General features: G+C 42.8%; 1 protein-coding gene across 1 annotated transcript; it reads right to left on the reverse strand.

Annotated features, from left to right (window-relative positions):
• Positions 1 to 948: 948 nt before the first annotated feature.
• znf507 (zinc finger protein 507) lies at positions 949 to 24,904 on the reverse strand. Its single transcript, XM_085767478.1, has 7 exons — positions 24,767 to 24,904; positions 20,248 to 22,635; positions 17,285 to 17,402; positions 16,136 to 16,244; positions 8,565 to 8,669; positions 3,505 to 3,639; positions 949 to 2,715 (listed from the first exon to the last, which is right to left on the reverse strand). Exons 2-7 carry the CDS (start codon positions 22,630 to 22,632, stop codon positions 2,241 to 2,243), a joined length of 3,327 nt encoding a protein of 1,108 aa, XP_085623604.1. The 5' UTR covers positions 22,633 to 22,635; positions 24,767 to 24,904; the 3' UTR covers positions 949 to 2,240.
• Positions 24,905 to 25,706: the final 802 nt, after the last annotated feature.

The following is a 25,706-nucleotide window of genomic DNA, read 5'->3' on the forward strand; positions in this document are numbered from 1 at the left end:
GTATGAAAATAAAATCCAGGTGAAACCAGATTTATCCTTTAAAGCAGTACTCATTTATTCATTTGTGGAAGTGAATAATTATGATCTGTCAGATTAAAGGAAGGATCCAACATAACAGAAAGGAGAAGAGTGGTGGGGGATGAGGTGTTTCTATGTCTGGCTTTGTCTCTACTGCTCACAGCTCATTTAAATGCATACCATGTTCATCTGAGGGAGGGTGGGAACACCTTTTCTTTTTTTTCCAAATTCAGAAATGTCACCGTCCTCCTTAATTCTGCCACGTAGAATTGTAAACTAAAAAAGTCAGACAATAATTATCTGCTATGATAATGAGAATTCCAGGCCAGGTAGCAGGTCTTTGAGATAGAGATTTAATTTTGTTTTATCCACTATGCTTCACACACACGCACAGACATCATTTCAAGTTGTTATGTAAGGTGGGGGGGCATGAATTATGGATATTCCATTTTATCTTAATTTCCTCAGTCTCTGTGTGGCTGTGAGGGAGGGATGGCATACTGATGAATTAACGTGACACACTGACGTCTGATTAAGAACCGATTGTTGGCCATAAAGGAATAAACTTTATCTTAGATCTGATTCCATTTCTGTTCATTTTTGACTTATTGTACGTGATCCACACAGAAGGCTCAATGCTCATCAACATGAAAGAATTGGCTATTTTTCTCATTTGTGTCCTAAATGAATGACACGGTTAGTTTAATGTGACTTCACATTAAAGTGCGAGATGTATTTTGGTTGTTGTAAAATGCTTTCTGGACGGTGGGGGACCAGAAAACGATATTAGTTGCCACTCACTCAGAGAAAATCAATCATAGTAAAAGTTTTCATTGATCAAAGTTTCTGGTTTATCTCTGAGTGATTTTATATCAGGGCTGCAGTTATTACATGACACTTCTGAACTAGGCCAAGAAATTCAAAAACATGTCACCTTCCAAACTTTTATTTTAGGCATGTCTTTCACCTGGGACAACAGTCGTTTCAAGCTGTGTTTGACACTAGAAAGTTTTTTTTTTTTTTTTTTTTAATGCTGACAAGAAAATGAGTAATAATTACGTTAAAAATTTTAATATATACAACATATAGGCAATGGGCTATAAAAAGAAAAAAAGACTAGACCTTCAATGAACCTATCATGTGTGCACTGCCAAGCACCACAATCACATGTGAAAACAGGTGTGTCTGATTCAATATAACATATTCCTGCTTTCAAAAATATCCAGGCACCTTACAATTGAAACAACAACAGCCCTAACTACACTAACTTCCCTTTTAACCATTGCTTTTGTCAGCCAAACCCAAACACCTCTGTCTCCCGCAGACCGGCCATCAAAGACCAATACCTGCTTTGCTCTGATCGACTTCCACACCTCCTCTGAGAACTATCACTTTTTCCTCCAAAGACACCATCAACAATCCAACGAGTAAAAATTACAGTCACTCATTCAAACAAATAAAAACAGAACAAAAAAAAAGAAATAACAATAAACATTTGCTTCTCTAAACTGGCATAACGGAAACTACCATGCATTAAAACCTGATAAATATTAAATCATATTCAAGCTGTGATAGATGCCTTGAGGCATTGGTGAGTCTGCACATGTACCTCCTCAACAAGGCTAGAGCCTCAACGGTGTCGAATTAAATACGTTAAATATTACAGTAGCAATGAAAGAGCTGCCTTACAGTCGATACATGAATTAGACTGAAAATTTTGCGTATCTGTTTTCTCTAGTGAGGGATTGTGTGGTTTTGTGAGGTATGAACTGTCCCTGTAAGAATCTTACTTGGGTTCGAGCTCAGGCTTGTCCCTTGAAGTCTACGTCGCTTCCCTACAGACACACTTTGTGTCTCCAATGTCAAATTATTTGATACAAATATTAAACATCTTAACAGCTAACATTGTTTTATGTTTCTTAATGTTCCTTTCAAAGGACATGCCGCTCAGAAAATCATTTCACCATTTTTCTTGACACCCATTTAAGGTGTCTGCGTCGTAGATTAGTTGTCGCTGCCTGACAGTCGTAACCCTCTGACACCACAGCTTACCCAACCGCAGAGCGTGCAGACAGATGACAGGAGAGTTAACTACTATGTTGCGGCCACCGCAACCACCTTGAGGTAAAGAAACATAATGAAATAGTTCTGTGGGCAGCAGATCACTGTCAGAGAACAGTGTCAGTGTTAAATTAAGAAAGGGAGGGAGGGGAGGGAAAGTCTCACTCTGCTGTTTGGAGGCTAGCTTGTACTTCTGGCGGCTGCTGCTGCTGCTGCTCCTTGTTGAGGATGATGCTGATGATGTCTCCCTCGTGCTCCTTCATGTGCTCCATCAGCCGCTCTTTACTGGTGGACTCAAAGCCACAGATGCAGCAACAGAACAAGAGCACACAGTACTCCATACTGGGGCCCGGGACAGGGGCCTGGCCTGGGCGTGGCTGGCTCTGGGACTGGAGGTGGAGCTGTGCACGGTCTGTCTCCTGGGGGCTTGGAGATTCACCGGGCCCCTGTGAAGGGTCTGTGGTGGGTGGGGTAAGGCCCACTGAGCTGTCCACACCCAGGTCAAGTGCAGTTGTTGCTGTCAGTGTGGGCGTTGGCATTGGTTCCACAGGGGCCTTTACTCTGTCCTTAGAGGGTTGGGCCACCGCAGGGCGCTCCACCACCGACTCCAGCACTGCGGACAACTTCTGAGGAGCTCTGGGGAAAAATAAAAGATCATATAGCAAATGAAGGCAAGATTAAATAACCAGAGCACTGCTGAGCGAGCGGGGAAAATACCTTACAGTGACATGTTATTTTATATTATCTGTCACTTAAAGTGTGACAGATTAATAAAGTTGCTTCCTGCCAACAAAACATTATGCCTACGATGCACTGTGTATTTGGCATCTGGGAATCATTGCTGCCACACTACATCTTTCTGAACATGTACTGAAGGGTGAGAACAATCACATGCACAACTTCAATCTCGGCAATTAGCTGAATCTCGCATTCTCACGTTTGTTAGAATCGTGTGTATCACGATTCTAACAAACAGGTTCAGACAGACATCCGCTCAGTAAAATAAATATAAAAGCTTCCTTTTCGAAGGGGCTTTAAGAAAATTAGAAATAAATCACATCATCATTATACTACCATAACGAGTGTTAAAGCATATCTACCTGATTGGTGAGAGCACAAGGTCACGTACACTATTCAAAGTTTTTCTCACCATCTACTGTACACATTTGGACATTTTTTGCTGTTACACGTTAAAACACCCTTGAAGAACAGACCTACATCTTCCTAATGTGTTTATTTCCTTACAAGACATTTACACACATCTATAGACGACAGGGGCTGTACCTTTGTTTCATTTAAAAGGTTGTTCTTTTTATTTATTGTTTAAATGTATTTCAATATGAATGAATGTGGTCACACTGCCAAGACCGGCCACCGCACGTATGTACAAATCCAAAAACCTGACAGAGTGAATGATGTGTTTACCGGCTGCTCTGAGAGATGGCCTCATTAATGGCTTTGTTAACTTGCTCGTAGTTGTAGTTCTGGTCTCCGGCGTGCTTCCACATGTGGGATTTGAGCGACGGAGGATGACTGCACACGTAGCCGCAGAGAGAGCACCTGAAAGAGAGGCGGAAAAAGAAAAGAGAGAGGGGAAAAAAGGGATGAAACGAGCAACAGAGTGAGAGCGGATCAAGTCCAAGTTGATTTAATATGCATACAGAGGTTCTGCTAATCCTTCTTCTACTTTCTATCAAGAGGAATCATCCTGACTCAACACTCCACAGGGGATACTAAGCCTGAGAGACAGAGACAAAGAGTGCAGGGCAGAAATAGGATTTACAGCCCGCTGCTGAAGTCATTTGTCAAAATTAAAAGAATTACGGGTCATTTTTTTTTATCAACTACCCAAATGCTTAAAGCAGCAAATATCATCCGGGTTAAAGAAGCTCATTTCCCACAACGGCTGAGTGGACAAGGTCTTGTCAGATCGGGTTACTTGCTGTAAAATGTTTGAAAGAGAAATCAAGGACCAGTCTTGATGTTTTCAATGTGATATTTTGGCATCATGCTGATGCCAGAGTCAATTTTGTGCTGAAGGTACGGTAGAAGGTACTCAAGATACGAAAAGACAGGAACGTTGCAACTGGTGACCCAAAACCATGGCAACACTGGTATGCAGGTATGCTGTGGACACATCTGGATATCTGGGCTGGAGTGAGACAAAACAACCAGACCCAGACTACCTACTGCTGGATGTAGGTCCAACCACAGGACTGTGTGATAACTGATGTGTGCTTTTAGCATGATGTCAGAAGCTGAACTATTAATAAGTCCATGCGAACTGTCAAGGGAGCAGTCTGTGTATACAGCATCTATACATAACTTAAAGCAGAAGTAAGCGATCCGGACGTTTTGGCTAACTTCTTGTCAGCCGATGGAGTTAGCAGTCCCCGCCCTCGTCATGGATCTATTGGTCCTCGTCCCTACGTCACCACATTCCCGCGCATCCCTTGGCTGCACACACAGCCCTTCATGCCGTTCTCTCTCCTCATTGGATAAAGGTTGTAGGATACAAGGAAGTATACAATAAGTTTTCTCCTCGGCTTACAGCAGAGCAGAGTGACTGACAGACCCGTGTTTCGGACCAAACACTCTATGTAATTGATTGCCGTCGGAAGATATAACTATTTAAGACTTATATCAACACAAATATTCCGCTTACTTCTGCTTTAAGTGCAGGGAGAATGTGATAAGCAGCGTCCACACAGAAGCTAGCCCACATCAGTGTTTCCCACACATTAATTTATTCGAGGCGGCCCGCCACAAATTAATTACGTCCGCCACGAATAGATTTTTCGACTTTTGGCAGTTCTGTACATTTCATCTCCACATAGATGAATCCTCTGTTATTGGCATTCACACACACAGAGAAGCACGCATGCATGACACGATAAAAGCGAAACTCGTACCCCCCGTCGGACGATACGACCCCCGCCACATTGTGCTTGCCAACCTGTGGGAAAATCTTTTAATTTTGCTGCACAAAACACCTCTTTATCCTGTTTCTAGCATCATTCATTACAGCTGTATTCTGGGCTAGTAACCCTCATGATCGATAAGCTGCAGTCTGACTAAATATCAGTCACCAGTTTTATACTTTAAAAACAAACAAACCAAGAAACAAACAAACCAAGAAGTCAGCACAACCCTGAACTAAAGATAACAGGGCATCATTTTTTTCTATGTCTCAACCAAATTAACTGAGCTGCAAGAGTGAAGATGAACTAAAAGTCAGGATATTGTCCTCAGTTGCCTCAGTTTTGACCAATCTTTTAGAAATCTGTCTGAGCTACAGTTCAGCATCTCCACTCTATTTTTCTGTCTGATCCAGAATAAGTCCACCAACATTATCAAAGGGCAGTACTAAGTAACTTGAGAGCCCTTTCAATGGACGAAGGAACGGCCATGTCAGTGCCATTTGTACTGTATGGAAACATGTATTTCAGGGTGGAAGGTGCTAATGTTCGTGGTGCACACAGCACAGGTACTCAGTGAAGTGGCAATCAGCAATCAGTGTGAGGCTCAGGGCTGAGGACATTTCACATTTTATGAAGGATCATGTATTCACTCCAATTCCTTCCCTCCATCCACCAGCCATTGACCTCGCAATCAGGAGTCTATTTCTCAAGTTCCCAGCCTGCTGGGACCATGAGTGCACACATGGGGTCACTAACACAGTGGCAAGAAAGAATGATCTGAACTTACATTTAAATGTAAATCTTAAAATATGATCAGATCTTTATTTCTATACACAAGACATCATTCTGTTCTTTTCCATATTGAAAACATCAATCACAAAAGCCTCTCCAAAGTGAAAGACACATGAAAGGCTGCATGGAGTTATTCATAGCCTTTAGGTGGTTGTTTGAAAACTCTATGCAGCCTTTTCATGTTTTCATGACTGAGGGGAGGCCTTCGTCGGGCCACTCGACCATACAGCCCAGATTGGTGGAGGGCGGCAGAAATGGTTGACTTCTGGAACTTTCTCCCATCTCCACACAGGATCTCTGGAGCTCAGCCAGAGCGAACTTTGGGTTCTAGGTTACCTCTCTGGTTGACCCAAACTTCTTCCATTAGAGTGATGGAGGCCACTATGCTCTTAGAAACAATAAGTGCACCAGAATATTTTTGGAGCCTTCCCCAGATCTGTGTCTTGCTACAGTTCTGTTTTGAGCTCTTGGGGCAGTTTGACCTCAGGACTCTCATTTTGCTCTGATATGTGAATGAGCTGTAAGGCCTTATTTAGACAGGTGTGTGCCTTTCCAAATCATGTCCAAACTACTACAACACAGCTGAACTTAAATAAAGGTTTAAAAGGGACAACGAGGAGTTTGTATTTGGTTATAAAAAAGTCTCACCTTAATGTGGATGAATCAACGTTACCCACACTTGTTAATGGGTCCATTTTTGATAAATATATCGCTTTGTCTCTATCGTTATTTTGTTATTATTAGTGGTGGAAATGCTGGGCGAGCCGACCAGCATTTCCTACTTTCGATTTCGCGAACGCTGCCCAGCGGCGGGTCATGGGAATAACGCCGCCGAATCACCGTTTACGGTCGGAACTACGATGGTATCTGATCGTCTTTGAACCTCCGATTTTCATTCTTGATGAATGAAAACATTCTTGGCAAGACGTCCGTCTTGCGCCGGTCCAAGAATTTCACCGTGCGCGAGGAGGCTCAGGGTTAATGTAGTGTGAAAACAACTCCTCGTTGTCCCTTTAAAACCAACTCAAAGAACAAAAGAAGTTGAAGGCACCTGAATGACCTACAGGAGTGTCACAGCAAACGGTCTGAATACTTACTCTATTACCCCTTTCCCACTGGCCCAAAAACCCGTTTAAACCCGCTAACAATCGGCTTTTGGTGGCAGTGGGAAAGGCGCAATGAGCCGCGTCGACCCGCGTCGACGCGGGTCAAACGACTCGGCAAGCGACGCGGGTTAAAATCGCCTTTAATCGGCTCGGCTCTGCTCGGCTTGCAGTGGGAACGCCAGACCCGCGTCAACCCGCTAATTTACGTGATGACACTGAACGTTACGTGACGCCACGTCATCGCGCCGGTCGCGTCTCATATCACGCACCAAAACAAAGATCCGCTCTCATTCGAGACTGGGACAAACGTCTCTGACTGGGATCAAAACATCAAAGAACACTGACCGAAAACGATTGAAAAAAAAAAGAAAAGAAACGACAGTCTGTTTAACTGACGTGTTGTGCCGCGGACGAACCGTCATATGGCCGCGGCAGACTCGCTGTCCTCCGCGGTCCTGGTGCTCCGCAGGTCGGCCAGACGCCTCGTCTGCCTCGGCTGACAGACCTCCGCGGCAGGCGGCTGTGGCATGACTCGCACCGCGGATGAGAGCGGGGCAACATGGTTGCTCTGTCTGATCCCCCCGCGGGGGGTCAGACTCGGCTTATTTTGGTCAATGGGAAAGGGGCCAAATGCCGATTGTTAGCGGGTCGACCCGCGTTTAAAAAACCCGCATCGACCCGCTAATTTTAGTGGGAAAACGGCTTATGACAGGTGATATTTCAGTTTTTCTTTTTTAATTAATTTGCAAAAAATTCAAAAATTCTGGGTTTGTGCCGTCTTGCTGGGGTGGTGAGTGTAGATTGATGAGGGAAAAAAATTAATTTTATTTATTTTTACATAAAGCTGCAACATAACAAATGGTGAAAAATTGACAGTGGTCTGAATAATTTCCAGACCCGTAGTGAACCCCTCAGCTAATGACAGCAATTACAGCTAGGCACAGACCGAAGTTAGTCAACCTAGAGTTCAATCAAAGAAACAAGACTGGAGGTGTGCATTAACTGTTGTCTTGTTAACCTGAAAATAAATAAAATAAATAAATAATTGAGTTAGGTTTTTTTTTTTTAGCAGTTATAGATATTCATCAAGCCACACTGACAAACTGTCTACAAAAAGAAACAATTTAGTCCTGTGGTAACCCTCCAAGTTAAGACCATTTTGAATGAACAATGCAGAGGGATCAGTGATGCCACAGAGAACCCACCCCTTTCTAACAATTGCTTCAAGCACTGCCCAACACTGTCTGATCACCCACTGCAGAATTCACACGCAGAAAATTCCAGTCAGGTGCCAGACCTGAGCCCATGCTGTGAAATAACCTGGGGGGAGAAGCTCACGCCAGACATCCAAACAATATGGCTGAACATTGTGTGTGTCTGATCAGGAGGTTCCACTGGTTTGGCTTTAATTTGTCCACCAGCACTGGGACTGTTTTCTGGCTGTTTTTCAATATAAAAAAACAAAACATGCAAAACTATAGTTATTTGTTTGCTATGCGCCTAAGCACACAGTGTTTGTTCTTCACAGACTTCTTGGTGCCACTGTGGGGTGAGATCCACACAGACTCAGATAAACCCAGCAGCTCCTCAACCCTCACCTCAGAGGTCCTGTGGTCATTCTTATCATGTCTCCCTCTGTAGTGAGTGGGTGTTTGATGTTTCTCACCTGTACTGTTCCAGCAGCTGCACAGCCTGGTGCTCCTGAGGGTGCCTCCTCATGTGGCTCTTTAAACTGTTCATGTTAGTGGTGGCAAAATCACAGCTGCAACACCTGGCAGAAGGAAAAAAAAAAAAGTAGACCAGAGATGAGAGAACATGGATATAGAGCGGCGGCTATTTTAACAAGCTGCCGTTTGAGGCCATCATGAAGCTTCTCTACACTCGTAGCCTGGAGGGAGATGAGGGATTTACAAGACAACAGAAAGGAAACTGCTGCTTAAAGAATAAGAATAAATCGTTTTCTACTTTGTTGCACTTTGCTGCAATCGAAGATGAAACTGGATTCTTTCTTGCTTAGAGGCAAATACAAGGTCTGTAAACAGAAGCTACACTCAACTCACCGCCATTTGCACAGCATTTCAATAAAATAAAACACAAGACCAAGAATTGCACTTTATGATGTGGGATTTACGGAGGCTAGAATATTGAAGAGACAGATGTGACCAAAACGAAGAAGATTTTTTGGGGAAAAGAGAAAAAAATGGAAAAAAGTGTAATCTTTAATATTAATTTGATTTAATTTCAATATCATTATGCAATACATTTGCAAATTCAAAACCAAACCATTGTTACTTCTTATAATTTTGATTGTAATTCATGGTGATCAGCTCCCTTCTGTTTCATTGCTTCTACAACAACAATAATTCAAGGGCTGATAAAAATTCTAACAACACTGTCCTGTAGATGATACAGAATAAAAAGAGGGAACAAATTACTATTGTTAACATAAAAGGTACTTAAATGTGCATGTGCCTGTCATATGTAGCTGGAAAATAAAGTGGCCTTGCCTGAAGGGAACTCAAGCACGTGATACAGAAAGAATCAATATTGAAATATGGAGGTTATGTGTTACGATGGTGAATCAAGTCTGCATACACGTGCAGTCGGCCATGGATGTACAAGAGCAGTTGCAAGAAGCTTTATGAGCATTTTCCGTTAAGTTATGAGCTGAGACTCAAACTAGAAATAGAAGATAAAATAATCCCCCGTAAAACTGAAAAAATCTTATTTACCATTCTACAGATTAAATGAACAGTGATAAACATTTTGTAATCAGTGAGATTTGGAGGTGGAATTAATTAGCACCGTGCCAGGTTAACGGTTTCCCAGTTTGCTGCCGCAACAGTAAGGTAAACGAACTAGATGCTGCTTCATATTCACTGTAAAAAAAAAAGTGATCAATTGATTAACATTTGCCTAATTCAATGAGAAAAATGTAATTATTGCTTTAGAATTCCACCACATATCTGAATACAGAATATTTCCACCTCTAATATCATATGATAATGGTCTATAAATTAGCAAATTCCTTTATTTAAAAATAAATGCTTTTTGTTGTACAGCACAGCGCGGAATCAAAGCATCACTAATTAACTGGGAATCAAATAACCCCCCCAAAAAAGTAACGGACAAATAAAAAAACATAGTACCATATAAACAACAATATAAAAAGGGAGGTTTCAAAGTTTGGCCACCAGTAGGTTCTCCTACAGTGTCTGGAAAAGTTTGAATCCCGCACCGAGTGGCCCTATCCTGCGCGTCATTCCCCCTTCTCTGCCTCCCATTTCCTGTCTCTCTCTCAACTATCCTATCCATTAAAGGTGAAGAAGCCCCAAAAATATATATAAAAAAAACAAGTCAACACAGGTACACAGTAATGACTGTGCATATGACCCAGTGATATAGTATTATATCAGCAGTATTATGAATGGAGTCACTTGAATCAAGCATTGAGCTGCTGCTAATGAAAACTGACCATTTTCTACTGCTGCAGTTTCACATTAAAAGCTTTTATGTGGCAAAACAAAAATGTTAATTATTATGAAGTAATCACAGGCACCACAATGTGTCAGGGAGTTTAGCAGATAAGGCTATTATCAAAAATGTGTTTACGAAACAAAACAAGGGTCATTTTGAGCTTTTGCGGACAGTGGATCAAGAAGGAGCAGCCACAGAGAGCTGTTAGATGAAGAGCTGCAGGCAACAGCCTGCACACCTTCAACTTCTCAGTCCAGTAACAAACTCCTATCACTATGTCCTGCTGTTCTCAGACTATTGCCACACGCAGCATCACTGTTACTCACAGTATGACGGGAAAAGACCAATTACTGCCTGACTTCTTTATTAAAACAAGACTTTGTTTTGCTGCCTCCAGAATTCTGACCTGTAGTATTAAACCACTCTGGCTGTTACCACCAGTAACTGGAGGCTACGAGCAGCAGTGAAGGCTTTGGGATCGCCGTTTTGACTTGAAATAAAATCACAGACATTTCAAGCTTCTACAGGAGCCCTGCATCTAATCAATGCAAATGTAATACTGTCTCATCATTATACGGCCAAATTCATTCCTCTCAATGTACATTAACGACTGGCAACTGGGTCTTGTGAGAAAAGATTTATGATCAACAACACCCACGAGACTTTGTGCATCACATACATATACCAAGGTCTCTGGCAGTACTAGTACCGCTACGCTACATAGCACAATGCTGCACAGTGAACATTTTACATGGAAATGTTTTGGCATCTGATTGTAACAGCATTAAGAAATGTATAGAAAAAGTACAGAAGATGGATAGATAGGATCTTACTGGTCTGTTTGCATTAAATCCTCTGCTACATTAATTTGACAATCAGTATTACAGGTGTCACTACTACACTGTACACTGTAACTAATAAACCACTGCATGCATGTCTTAGCAGGTGTACATGCTTTTCATAGATGATAATATGCACCGCCGGCACACATTAGATAATCTGTTCACACAGTGATGTGACCATACAGACACAGTGCAGAGGGACTCTGCATTACAGTACAAACTGCACATGGCACATTTTTGCCATGTTTGTTCTGTACTCCAACATGGTGGACCAGGAACAAAACAATGCTTATGAAGGTGAAGTGGTGACTTTGAGCTTTAATTTGAGGGTAATGAGAGCAGTTAAAGCAGAAAGTCAGCACTTAAACCTCGAAGTCCTTTTTTTCCCGATTTCAAATCCAGTGGGCTGGGATACGATGGCAAGGCAACAGACCATAGAGCAGAAAATACACCCAGAGACCAGATTCAATTAACACCTGGACGTCTTTCTTTATAATAGTATGTTGTAAGTACTGTACATCAACCTGCATTACAGCACGTACATAGATGTTGATGTCATGTGAGATGGAATCAGAGACTAAGAGGCAAAAAGAGGATTGTCAACATTTCATCCCACCGAGCACTTTGTTAAGACCACCATACTAATACTGTATAGTTCCAGTTCATCAATAAGATGTTGGACACTTTCCTGCTTCGTGTTGATAAGCTTTCTTCTGATTATTCGCGCTGCCAATCTTCTGCTCTGGATCCTAATCTGGTGACTGGGGAGGCCACTTGAATTCACTCGTCTCATTTTCATGATAGCAGTCTGGGACTAGCTTTGCGACATGGAGCATTATCCTGCAGCAAGTAGCTATTAGAAGATGGTAAACTGTGGCCATGAGGAGATGAACATCTTAAGCAACAATGCTCAGATAGACTGAGTTCATTAATACCAATCAGTCACGGTCTGAACGTCACAAAGAGTCATGAGAAAACATTTCCCACTCCTATACACCACCAGCAGCGGTCTGGGCTGTTGACACATGGCTCCTTGAGCTCATGGTTTCATGCTGTTAATGCCAGACTCTGACCCAGATTTGTACTAACAGGCTCCATTTTTACAGTCTTCAACTGTCCAATGTTGGCGAGTCTGCGGCTTTGGTGGCGAGTCTGAAGCTTTTCTGAAACGCCGCAGTTGTAAAGAGTGGTTATGTGAACTACTGGTGCGAATCTAAAACTTCCAACCAGTCTGGCCATTCTCCTCCGACCTTGAGCATCAAAAAGTTACTTCTGCGTTTAAAACCGCTGCTCATTGTATGTCGTCTGTTTTTGGCTCCATCCTGAGGGAAAAAGTCTGGAGACTGTCTGACTCGAACCAGCTTCTCCAGCACCAACAATCACATCACGTCACTAAAAGATTGCATTCATTACCACTGCACTGCTTCTAACTGAATACTTACACAGCTAATTCAGCACCTAGAATAATGTCATCTTCACAAAAGGACAAGACTACAATAGTCTAAGGAAGATAATATAGACAACGTTTACGGGTTCAGCTTAAACACCTGTCACTGTGTCATTAACCATGACACTTTCTCAGCCAACAAAAGCATATTCTCCTTTGCAGAAATTGAAATGTTCTCTTGATTTCACATAATTAAATCTACATGAATCTTCAAAGCATAGACCATATATAGAAGGCTATTTCTATTTTTGCTCTCGTACCAATCAGGATGCTTGATCTCTGCTTATAAGAAAAAAAAAAAGCAATTAAATGCCACCCATCTGACCTTTTCGAGAGCAGAAAGAACAGTGTGTATATTCTTATATTCTGTATATTATACATACATTTGACCTTGGAGTATTGGTAACAGTGTACGGTTAGAAAAGCTGACACAAACAGCCATATGTGTTCACGCATCATGGCAGCTACGTGTTAACTCAAAGGCCAAGTGCAAACACAGAGAGCGGGAGTGGGAGAGAAAGAGGGAGAGAGAGAGAGCACAGTGTGAGGAGGTGTGACTACAGAGTGAGATCACTGCTCTGGTCTGAGCATTACTCAGTATCTACTGCCATCTAATGGACCTTTCTAGAATCAACATCTTTAAGATGAAAGCATGGGAGACACAGAAAAGTAAGATAGACTATTGTCTGGCAACTAAAGTATTTGGTCAGCTAACTCTGTCCGAAACAGGAAGTGAAACCTACAAAATGTAATTACTGATGACTAACACAACCACACACACAAAAAAAAACACACATGGGATGATATTTCACTCAAATATACATTCTACCTCTTTAACTTTATACTATGTTTGTTAATCATACATTTACATTTTTAATCTAATATAAAAGGAAAAAATACATTTATTATATTGCTAAATGTGTAAACCTCGAATGCTTATCCAGTTTGCACCAGAGAGCAGACATAAAATCAGTTTCCAAAAATAAAGGGTGGTGTCAACTTTGTTAAATGTTTAATGTAAATGAGCATCTGAAGCAGATATTAAACTCTGAACTTAACCATATAGTGTAGAAAACAAAATCCATGTTGAGGATGAAGTTACTGTAAGTTCAGTCCTATTTGATTTGACTTTGACTGTAATGAAAATATTATCTCACAAGACTACCAGTATGTCATCTACAGCAGACAGCATCAAAATTTCAGAATCCTTAACAAATTACAATACTCACTGGCTACTTTATTAGGTCTCTTACTAGTACCAGTTTGGACCATTCAGCGTTCAGAACTGCCTTAATTATTTATGGCAGAGATTCAACAAGGTGTTGGAAACATTCGTCAGAGGTTTCTGGTCCACATTGACATGATAGCATCACACATCTGATACAAATCACCCGTTCCACCACATCCTAAAGCTGTTCTACTGGATTTAGATCTCGTGATTGTGGAGGCCATTTGAGTACACTGAACTCGTCGTCATGTCCAAGAAACTAGTTTGAGATGATTTGAGCTTTGCTGCATGGCACGTTGGCCTGCTGAAAGCAGTCATGGGAACACTGTGGTCATAAAGGGATAGACATGGTCAACAACAATACTCAGGTTGTGGTGTTTAAAGGATGCTCAGTTACTAAGGTACTAAGGGGCCAAATGTGAGGCGAGCAAATATCCCCACACCATTTTACCAGCAGCAGCAGCAGCAGCAGCAGCAGCAGCAGCAGCAGCAGCAGCAGCAGCAGCAGCAGCAGCAGCAGCAGCAGCAGCAGCCTGAATCGCAGCAATCCAGACTCATCAGACCAGGCAATCTAGGCAACTTCTACTGTACAGTTTTGGTGAGCCTGTGAGAACTTGTTCTCAGCTGACAGGTGTGGTCCTCTGCTGCTGGAGCCCATCTGTTTGATCAGAGATGCTCCTTTGCATACCTCAGATTTAACGAGTGGTTATTTGAGTTACTGTAGCCTGACATAACCTAACCTAAGCCTGACCTCTGTCCTCATCAACAAGGCAATTTCGCTTGCTGGATAGTTTCTCTTTTCCCGACCATTCTCTGTAAACCCTATTGATGGTTGTGTAAAAATCCCAGTAGATCAACAGTTTCTAACCTACTCAGACCAGTCTGTCTGACACCAGCCATGCTACCTTCAGAGTCACTTAAAATGGTCAGTTTGAAATTCAGAAGATCTTGACCATGTCTACATGTCTAAATGCGTTAAATCGTTGCCATGTGATTGGCTTAGACATATCTGTGATAATTCATGTTAACATGCAGCTGAGCTAGGTTTCCCAATAAGGTGGCCAGTGAATCAGCACGTATTAAATCTGAAGTTATTCTAGACTTTTAAAATTATTTTTATGGTGAAGATCAATTTTTTGACTGAAACACATATCGCATTAAAAAGAAAACTTTTCTATCTGTTTTGCTTTGAGTGAAAATGAATAACTGTAGTCAAAACAAAACAAAAAAAATGTACTCCATAATTTATGGAGACTTTGCACCTGATAAATGATTTATGTACTGTACATGCTCTTTTCACTCGGTTACTCAGTGGATCAACCAAACAGATTATGAACAGCTGTACAAAAAATTGATTTGTGGTAGCTGCCTCAGTTTTGGGGCCAGTTCCAATTATCAAAACACACATATTCTGGACTTCAGAGCTTAATGCTTTCCTCGCCTGGTCTTGTCCTTCCTTTTCACAAGCAAAGAGCAATAAATAAAACATTCAAGGAGTCATTATCTAGCAAGTTATACATTTTGAAATACTACATGCAGTGCACTACAAGTACCTCCACGGTGCACTCAAAACGACCAAAACATTGTTGCTATGGTGGCTACATAACAGAAGGGGAGGGATCACCATCTTATTTGGAAAAACAGCGACTGCAGGCGCGGACGGCGGCTTTATTTCCATTTCGTATGGAGGCAAACACAGAATAATAACATGTTGATTTTCAAGTCAAGAGAGCAAAGCAGCTGGCAGGTCACACAGCTGCCATCGCCTGTTGTGATTATCATTTCTGGTGAGAGCACAACGGCAGTGTTTTCTTGGAGACACTGCCCTGTTAAAATTCAGTGTACAAAGTGTCTACATATGAGTACCTGATGTGAGCAACACTGTTGTGCCACCTAGACTCATAAAAATCATTGACAAATCTTATAGGCAACTTCATTTCACCATCTGAAGGTCACATGACAAAGACTGCAAATTAGCTGAAGCTAGACGTCTTGTATGCATCACATTTTCCTATTTTTTGTGGCAATGTTGTATGTATCGTCCCTGTTAAATAAACGTTCAGATAAAATAAAATGATCTGAATCAAGTTTACTATAAACTTTATGTTTTTGTTGTTTGAAGGAATTTGAAATGCTGATGAACCAAAACCCAACACCAATTGCGTTTGGCCCCAAGTTACAGCAAATAACCTGTGGACACTTTCGGTTGGTTAGTGACTGTTATTTAAGCCGCACTGACTCACCGATAAGGCTTGTCGGAGTTATGAATCCGCCGGTGGTTCCTCACCCCAACATACGTGGAGCTGGTGTAGTCGCACACATCACACTTATACATCTTCTGTACTCCGCATTCTACAACAGAGGACAGATGAAAGACATTTACAGATTTCTAAAAAAACAAAAGAAATACTGACAATAAGTGTTAAAGGACAATTCCAGGCGAATTCAACTCAGGGGTGTATTTTCATATCATTTTAGGTCTAAAAGAATGAATCTGAAGATTTTCAGTTTAATCGCTCCTGTTTTGCGGTAGTTGCGTCTGTCCCTGCATCGCCACGGCAGCAATGAATGGGAGTGGATGTAAGTCCCGCTGTTTAGGCTGTTTCCAGCCCTCAAAGCCGCAATTTTTTTCCACAGACAGCATCAGATGGCTACTCAAACATGCACCGAGAAGTTTATTTACTTCAAGCAAGCCGACATGTTTGTAAAAGTCGATCTAATTCAAAGTCTCCCGGAGTCTCGCGCGAGCCCGAAGTTGCAGCGTTGGTGTATTCAGGTGCAGTGGGAGCTACCGCTTGTGTCGTAAACACAGGAATATCAACTTTTTACTTGCTTGAAGTGTACATTTTTTTCCACAGACAGCGTCAGGTGGCTACTCAGAGAAGTTTTTTTTACTTGAAGCAAGTAAAGAGTTGATATTCCTGTGTTTATGACACAAATGGTAGCTTTTCCCACTGCATGTGAACACACCGAGCACGGCAACTGGGTCTCGCGCGAGACTCCGGGAGACTTTGAATTAGATCTAGTTTTACAAACATGTCGGCTTGCTTGAAGTAAATAAACTTCTCGGTGCATGTTTGAGTCTCCATCTGACGCTGTCTGTGGAAAAAAATTGCGGCTTTGAGGGCTGGAAACAGCCTAAACAGCGGAACTTACATCCACTCCCATTCATTGCTGCCGTGGCGATGCGGGGACAGACGCAACTACCGCAAAACAGGAGCGATTAAACTGAAAATCTTCAGATTCATTCTTTTAGACCTAAAATGATATGAAAATACACCCCTGAGTTGAATTCGCCTGGAATTGTCCTTTAAAAGGACAACAGGGGGAGCCAGAGTGTCATTTAAATCTCCAATCTTTATACATAACAAGAACGTAAAATCATGTCTTACCTTCATCTGTCACCCGCTCACCTTCCTCCACTGTGGCCATGGTCTCAGTGACGGCTGTGAGGTCGGCTGTGTCGCCACTGAAACTATGATGCTCCCTTTCATGAGTTCTTAACTGACTCTAAGTAAAGAAAACAAAGTAAACAAACACCCATTTAGATGTCTATACAAATGAAAACATATGCAGTTGGCATTTAAAAAGGACCCTGCAGTGATCTTCAGACAGTGTAGCACCATGTAGGTCTAATAGACCCATAACTCACCGATGCCACCTCTGGAGCGATGTCTTAGCAGCGGGCCAAACTTCACTCCTTATAATTACCAACTCTTTCAACCTAACTCCCAAATCTCTGCTGTAGATCGGCCCTGGAGTCCCACGGTAGCAGTGCAATCAATACTTCACTCCTCTGCCCGTATTATCATCAAACCAAGGCAAACTTTCACTGCTAGACTGCAACTTTCTTCTCTTACTGACAGGGTCCATTCCTTCACAGAGGTGGCAGAGATACAATTTAAGGCTTCCATGGGTGTTTACCTGCTCTTCTTTCATGTTTGGAGTCACTCAGAAAGAAAAGTTGATTCCAGGTAGAGATACCAAGAAAAAGATTATTCTAATATTGAAAAATTTGCCTTCAAAACATAAAATATTACCTGATCTACAGTCCCCAAATCTATTTCTATTATTTATGAACTTGCTGATTATGTTGTGGTCCACAAAATTTCACAAGTTAAAATTGTGCATTTTTCAGAGGCAAATTTATCATATTCAAACTGCTTCATCTATTCCAAAACGCAATAGCAGTTTTATTTAATGCAAATGAATCAGGAACCTGAGAATGTCTGACATGTCACCTTCAAGGAATCAAAGGAAAAATAATAAATTATCAAATATCTGCCAATTGCTTCTCTATCCATCAAATGATCAACTCATGAACTAATCACTACAACTCTCACACAATCTAAGCTGTGAGTATTGGTATGGTTACACAGTTTTTGTTCTTCTGGCTGTGTGTTTAGCACATTTAATATGATATAAATGAATGGACACTAGTCTTAATTTTGAACTGGATTATATTTGTGTAATTATGAAAGGACACAAAGGGATTATTACTTTGCTAAATGGGGCCCAAATTAAAATGTTCAAATTAAATGATTGGACACTTGGCTGCTGAATATTTCTGGGTCAGCTGTGCCTCATTTTCAAGATTAGTGTGTAAACAAAAAAGAGCTCCTAAATGACAGATGAGAGGTGAGAATAATTATTCATGGGAATTATGATTCAGTTGTCTGTCAATATAAGGAGGGACAAATGAAACCTGAGCGAAAACCATAACGTAATATCTCTATCTTCACACAGCCCAAATAATGAGGAATAGATTACTATAATCAAATTTTATATTTAGCTATTTAATTCAAAAACTATAGATAAGTTAATTATAAAATCATATAATTAGATCATTGGATTTGTGCATTGAGTATATAGACCAAAGCAGTGAAATGACGTTTGAACCGCGCAGCGGCACAGATTCTTGAAAACTGAAAAATAAGAAAACTGATATTATGGTATGAAGGATATTAGATGAAGGGAAATATAGTCTAGGGCATTCTTAAAAAGCAAATGCATACAAGATAAATTAGAAAATGACAAAGTAGTGTGTTGAAATCCTTTGCGTGACAGAAAAGCAAGTCAAGGATGTTCTGCAGGATGTAGGTGTAGCCATTTCCTTCTGAGGAGATGACTTTGTGAACATAACCACACCACAAAATGCAAAACCTATCTCCTGCCAAGCCTCAAAACAGATGGGCCAGGTTGCAGTTTTAAAGTTTTTAACATGTAACTAAATAAACGCGCTGCAATAAAGTTCTATGGGCCGATTAAATAAAAATCACCCTCTATAAAAATGATAGAAAGAGGGGGAAAATAACAGACTTCATGACCCAAAGTCACCTACTTATCTATTGAACTGCTGTGTGGTGGTTCTGTGGCTGTTAATCAACAGGACGAATGCAGAGGTACATGAGCTTTCTGTTTGCTCAGATTCAGCCAAATGCATCAAAATTCACTGGACTACATTTCATCATTCAGCTGGTCAACGATACTAAATATACAGCTCAAGCAACCAAAGAGCACTTCAGTGTGTAGCGGTGGAGTATGCTTGACTGGATGAGTCACTATGACTGCAGTCCACCTGCTGAAGGCCAGATTAAAAAGACTCAACAACAAGCAAGAGCTGAGGGAGGCTGCAGTGGAGACCTCAGAGAGCATCATCAGGGAGGACACGGACGAGCGGATAAGACCTCAGGCATTATTGCTAATTGCAAAGCATTGTCCTCAATTATAAATGGTTTTGTCTGATTTTTCATGGAAGTTTGTACATTAACTTTGGAGCCACTAAACTTCGAGAACTGTGTATTAAAACCATTATATTTATCACACACTTTACTGCCTTTAGTGATGTAAACATACTAGGACTTTCAATGTAGCATCCCTCGTGTTATTTCAAATTGATACGAGCCTAACAGTCAATAAATATGCAGCTATGTGAGTTATTTTGTATTGTGACATTAATGTTAATGATGACCATACAAATCATTTAATAGCATAAAATCTATTTGGAGACTGGATAAAAAACATTTGAAATGCAATTGTCAACAATAAAACAAGTTAATTGATTACACTGTTGGAAAATCAAATATTTCCTGCGACTTATATAACAATAATCATAATACAACCAAAGATATTTCAAGCACAGTATGAACAGCTGTGACCTTATCTCATGTTGTGCATGTGGGTATATAAATGTACTCAAACCTTAAATCTTGATGTAAAATGAGTGTGTTCATAAAAATAATGAGTATCAAGTCTGGAAACCTGTGAACCTGTGGTTCAAGTGAACAAAGTGGTGCACTGACAGGGTTATTCTTAATAACAAGATTGTAATGCTGCGCTGTGAACGTCTCCTCACCTTATAGTGGAAGGTGTCTGGACACTGTTTGCACTGGTACATCCTGGTCTTGCAATGGTGGATCATGTGGCTCTCCAGGTCTTTACTGTCCAAGGCGATGTGCTCGCAGATGGGACACTGGTACGGCTGCCTCTGCCTGTGCACTCGTAGGTGCTGTTTAATGTAGCCCTTGTTTCCGCTGCTGTAGCGACACAGGCGGCATCGGTATGGCCTGTCGCTGCCCGGGATGTAGTCCACCAGACCGCCGTCGGGAGCGGCGACCAACCCTTCCACTCCTGGGATGGTGCACACGTAGCTCCCGGCTCCGTTCCCCGTGACCACGCCGGCCACGGCCCCGTTGTGGAACTGCGCGTTGTCCTGAAGCTCTCTTAAGATATCCTCGTCCGACGTGTTCTGGTCTGAGCGCTCTCGAAGTCTTTCGATGACGGTGAGCAGCGACAGACTGATGCCAGCTTTAGTGGCGGGGCCCTCCTCATCGACCTCCCCGAGGCCCAGGGACTCAAGCTCCTCCTCTCTGCCCTCACTGTGAAGCTCCAATTCCAATAAAGCTGTCGTCCCCATGTCAGAAGTCTTCTGTCCGCCCGTCGTTGTCACGTCTACCAGCTTCTGGCCCATGTTAGGGCACGGGGCCTGGGTCGCTATGGTCTTGAAGTTCACCTTGGTGCTGGAGGTGGGGAGCTCTGGGGTCCGCATAGGCATGGCCACCAGGGCCTCAGCAGCCAGCGAGTGCAGGCGGAGAGACTCAGAATGCGTCCTCTTGCGCCCGGCTGGAGGAATGTTTTCATCCCTTGAGGCACCGCTACTTTTAGCAACAGTAGACTTGATATCAGCTCCTGACGACTGGCTGTCTGTGGCCCCTGCGCTGCAGCCGAGGGCCGCCTCGTCCTTCGCTGCTCCTCCTGCGCGGTCCTGCTCTACGTCCTCTGCGTCCAGTAAGCTCTTGTCTCGGTCCACGTTCGGGCTGAGAAGCAGCGGGTTGGCGGCCATGACCGCGTCCTCGGCCGAAGGCAGCCGCTCTACAATCACGTTGATGTGACCGGCGCTGTTGGGACTGCTGTTGATGATTTTCTGGGCTGATGACAACAAGCTGTCTGTCACGGAGCTACCGTCTGCATCAGCCTCCGTTTCCGCCGTCGTCACCTGCACTTCCACCATTGGCTCCTCTTTGATGGGGTACACGCTTTCCTCCTCCTCCTCCTCCGCTGGTTTTGGACTTCCATCGGGATTAGAGACAGACACATCCTGTTTACCGTCAACAGCCAATGGCACACAGAGCTGGAGCTTGAAGCCGGTGGGGAGCTTTTTATCTTGAAGCGCTGGGGAAAGAACGACTATTTCCTCCCTGGTCGCGGCAGGGTTAGCCGCCGCGGCCTGGGCGTCTCTCGTCGTGGGAGCCCCGTCCTCGTCCTCAAAGATGGGGTAAGAGCAGTCCACCAGGCCGGCGTGCTTCCAGGCGTGGGTCTTTAGCATTCGCTGCTGGCTGCACACGTAGCTGCAGATCAGGCAGCGGTACAGTCCGTACTCCTCGTGGCTGTACCATTTCTTCTTCTGTGGTAGCGCTGTGGAACCGTCCTCTGAGCTTTTAATCGCCTCGGTTGCTATGCTGCCAGTGCTCCCGCTCCAATCTCCATCCCGCTTTCTTAAAACCTCCTCTTTGGCCTCACTGCAGGCGTCCGCCGGGGTAGGGTTCGTTCTGAGGTCGCCTCCGTTGTCGAAGTGCAGCCTGACGTGTTCCTCCAGCTGCCGGTGGTCTCTGGAGGTGAAGCGGCACTCGGAGCACATGAGGATGAGGTCACTGAGCTGCTCGTTGTGCTGCTTCAGGTGCTCTTTGAGCAAGGGCAGCGTCTGGGAGAGATAAGAGCACAGGCTGCACTGATAGCACGTTACCGTCCTCTTGTTGTTGCCAGGTCCCCCCGTCTCTGTGGAGGCGATGCTGTTGTTGTTACTGTCACCTGACACAGGTGGACAAGCAGCGCCGCCGCTGGCGTCTAATCTCACCTCCTCGACACTCGCCTCCTCCTCCTCCTCCTTACAGTTCCTCTTCTGTTTCTTACTGGGAGAGCCTCCTCTGCTCCCCCTCGCCCCCTCCTCACCTCCTCCTCCTCCTCCTCCTCCTCCGCGTGCAGAGGAGGCCTGCTGGAATGCTCTTTTCTGTCCGGTCAAGTTGCAGCGGCGCTGGGGACGCTTCTCCACGATTTTGCTGAGCTTCTCAATCACCTGTATGAGAGAATCCGGAGCTTGTTTTTGCTGAAAGCTCTGGGGGGCGTCCTTCTTAACGTCCTGCTGGGTTTGGGTTTGAGAGAGAGCTTGCAGCACCGATGGGGACGAGGAGGAGGCAGTGGAGGAGTGCGTGGTGAGTACAGACACATTGCTGATCTCCTCCATGACCTGGCAGAGAGCAGAGAACAGAAGAATAAGCCTGTAATCTGGTCGGTGTTATACGGTGCACCGCATTTTAACAGATATGATCCCTTACAACCAATATGGACACAGGTATTATAAAATATAATATCATATTATGGAAGTGCTCCACAATTTCATCCGTTTCCGGGCACCTGTGACACAGCAATTGGACTATTATGTAACTTATTGACTGAATGATACATATTTGAAATCAAACAATTAACTTTGCAGAGGTGAATATACACTGCCCGTCCGCACCACTCAGATTTAACTAAGCTAATAGGTCAGAACCTCCAATTGGATATTTAGCCTACTGCATGGATGATTATGTTTCAGCTGGAAACAATTTATTTAACCCTAACTGATGTAGTCTGATTTCGTAAACAACCATGCTGGAAGACTGGATGATCAAATTATTGGCATGCATCAAGCAAATAAAACATCTAAGGAGATGACTGAGACTAAAATTGGGTTAAAAACTTTCCAATGCATTATTAAAAACTGGAAGTATAGTGGGGAACCATCATCTTCAAGGAAGAAATGTGGTCAAATGTATGTGACCACAGAGTCCAGAGACCTGAACCCCACTGAGATTCTTTGAAACATTAATGCAACTCTGGACTGTTGAAATGTTCTTTTTTTGTTTAAGATGGGCAGTGTATAACCATTAATAACATTTTGACATTAAAATCATGTGTGGCTGTCACAAGGAGAGAAGCACCTGGAAAACTTGGCGCACACCTCACACCTCACACCTCACCAGACACAACAGCCTCAAGTGTCTAGTATGCTTCTCTAGAACATTTTTTTTTTTATCATTACAGATTTGTCTTCATTTACTCTGTATTATTTGACTTTTCTTTAGTTTACAGTTATACGATAACACATCAATGCAGTGAATCTTGGTATTTACGATGCTGGAATTAGTATTTCAGAATATTTGATACAAAATTTCCCACAGCAGGTTAGATCTGCGACCACACCACAGTATGTGCTTATCATTCAATTATGCCCATATTTTTCATTTTAAAATGAAAGCTGCTGTAAATAAGTAGGCTAACTCATTTTAAACTCTTTACATCTGAAGGTGGATTTGACCATGAGGCCTCCTACACTGATATTTATCTACTGACTAATGGTCTGGTGAGGGAATTGGCTGATTAGGCAGAAAGGGGGAAGTGGAGAAAACGACCACCATGATAAGTGTGATAGCTTAGCTAGTTCAGTGATAAGCCCAGACACTGCTCCAAACACGTGCACCATGTGCCTGTGTTTACAAACTGAGCCTGAGGGAAATGGTCACAGCTTAATGTGGTTGAAATCCTTTCATGTCTGCAAATCCAACACTTTCCTCTTTGTCACTTTCTGACCACAGTTCATCTCTTCCCCTTTCTCCAACTTCTGCTTCTTCAGTGTGACTACATCAAAACAGAAGGATGCACATTTGGAGAGAGCTCATCCCAGGAGATAAATACTAGCTACAATCCAGAAACCGGCATTGCATTTTGATTAATGGATAGAAGAATAATTCACTCGGGCTTCTTGTGGAAATGTCTTATTATTATAATGTGTATTAGCTGCCAGATGAAACAACGCATAGTCCACTACGTTAAAGTTGATCACATGGACACACGGAGCTACGGCCTGCTGGAAGTCAGTGTGAGTCTGTCTGTAGTCACACATGTGCTCCAGCCGGTCTCAGATGAGCACCTGTTATGTCAGGGTCTAAAAATATTTCATGCACTTTCTCTCCTCCTGCAGAGTGAAGCTGAAACAGCCCACCAGCCCCTAAACTCACACTGTCAAACACTGGAGCGCCACTTTGTTAAATGTGCCCCCAGCTAAAGTAACGAACGCTAACGTGCTGCGACACTTGTGAGACTTTCGTACGAAGGAAACAGACGAAACTTGAGCTAAAGGAAGCAGACACGCACTGTTAGCTTCGCTGTTAGCCTCCCTGTGTGCTGTGTGCTATTTCAAAGGCACACACACATACACGAGTCTCACACAGTGCTAGCATTCACACACTTCAATGTACAAGGGCATTTTAATAAGCTTTTTTGGTTAATAAGTGACGGAGAAGCGCGTGACTGTAATTTAGTGAAAATATACTCACTGTCACAAAAAGGCTCGGCGCTCTTTGTCCTCAGCACATAAAACTACTTTGTTTTAATCGTTGGCCATAAAAAAGTGGCCTCTCTGTCTCTCCCCAACATTGCAAAATGGCGAGGATGGAATATCAGTCACGTGACTCGGAGTTTGGGTCAGGTGACCAACGCGGTGCCGCCTTCACTTGCTGCACGTAAAACACAGACTCACCTTACTCCTGGTGCGTTTAGAGCTAGAGGCCTGAGTGGGGCTTTGTAAAACAAGCGACACGTAGCCTACTTGACACATCCTGTCGCCGCGAAGGCAAAATTAGGACAGAAAAGGTGTAACACGTCTATGGTGTAACACATGTGCTGCTTTTGTGGAGAAACGTGAGCCAGCCCCATGCACAGCATTGAAACGGGTTTAAATGTTATATATAAAAAAATAAAAAATAAAGAGAGAGAGAGAGAGATGTAGCCTATTGATCTGTGCGCTGTGCCCATACAATGTGAACTAGGCTATAACTTGTATTTTACACTAGTGGATGTTTTGTTTCAATTTAAAACATCAATAGCCTAAATAAATAATTAAGAAAAACTGTAACCGTTTCCTCTTGTTCTCTCGATCTCTCCTTAACCTCACCGACCTTTATGCATAGACTGTATAAAGAAGCCTTTATGGTGCCTGACCTCATTCCCCACTACTCCTATCTATCCACTGTCATGCACCTGCTACCTCTCCCTGTGAAATGTTCCTCCATGTGCCCCAGTTTCTTTTCACACTCCAACGATTTTTTAATGCTAATAAATAAATAAATAAATAAATAAATAAATAAATAAATAAATAAATAATATTACCAAACCCTCACCTTTTACTCAAACTATAAGTAAAGTCATTCTTGAGTTTTTAGGCCTTACTGCACCTGGGTGGTGCAGTGACCACCAGACTGACCACTTGATTCCCCC

The sequence above is a fragment of the Trachurus japonicus genome, chromosome 3 (genome assembly GCF_045865225.1).
Source record: "Trachurus japonicus isolate A0001 chromosome 3, Traja_1.0".
In the NCBI taxonomy this organism is placed as follows: Eukaryota; Metazoa; Chordata; class Actinopteri; order Carangiformes; family Carangidae; genus Trachurus; species Trachurus japonicus.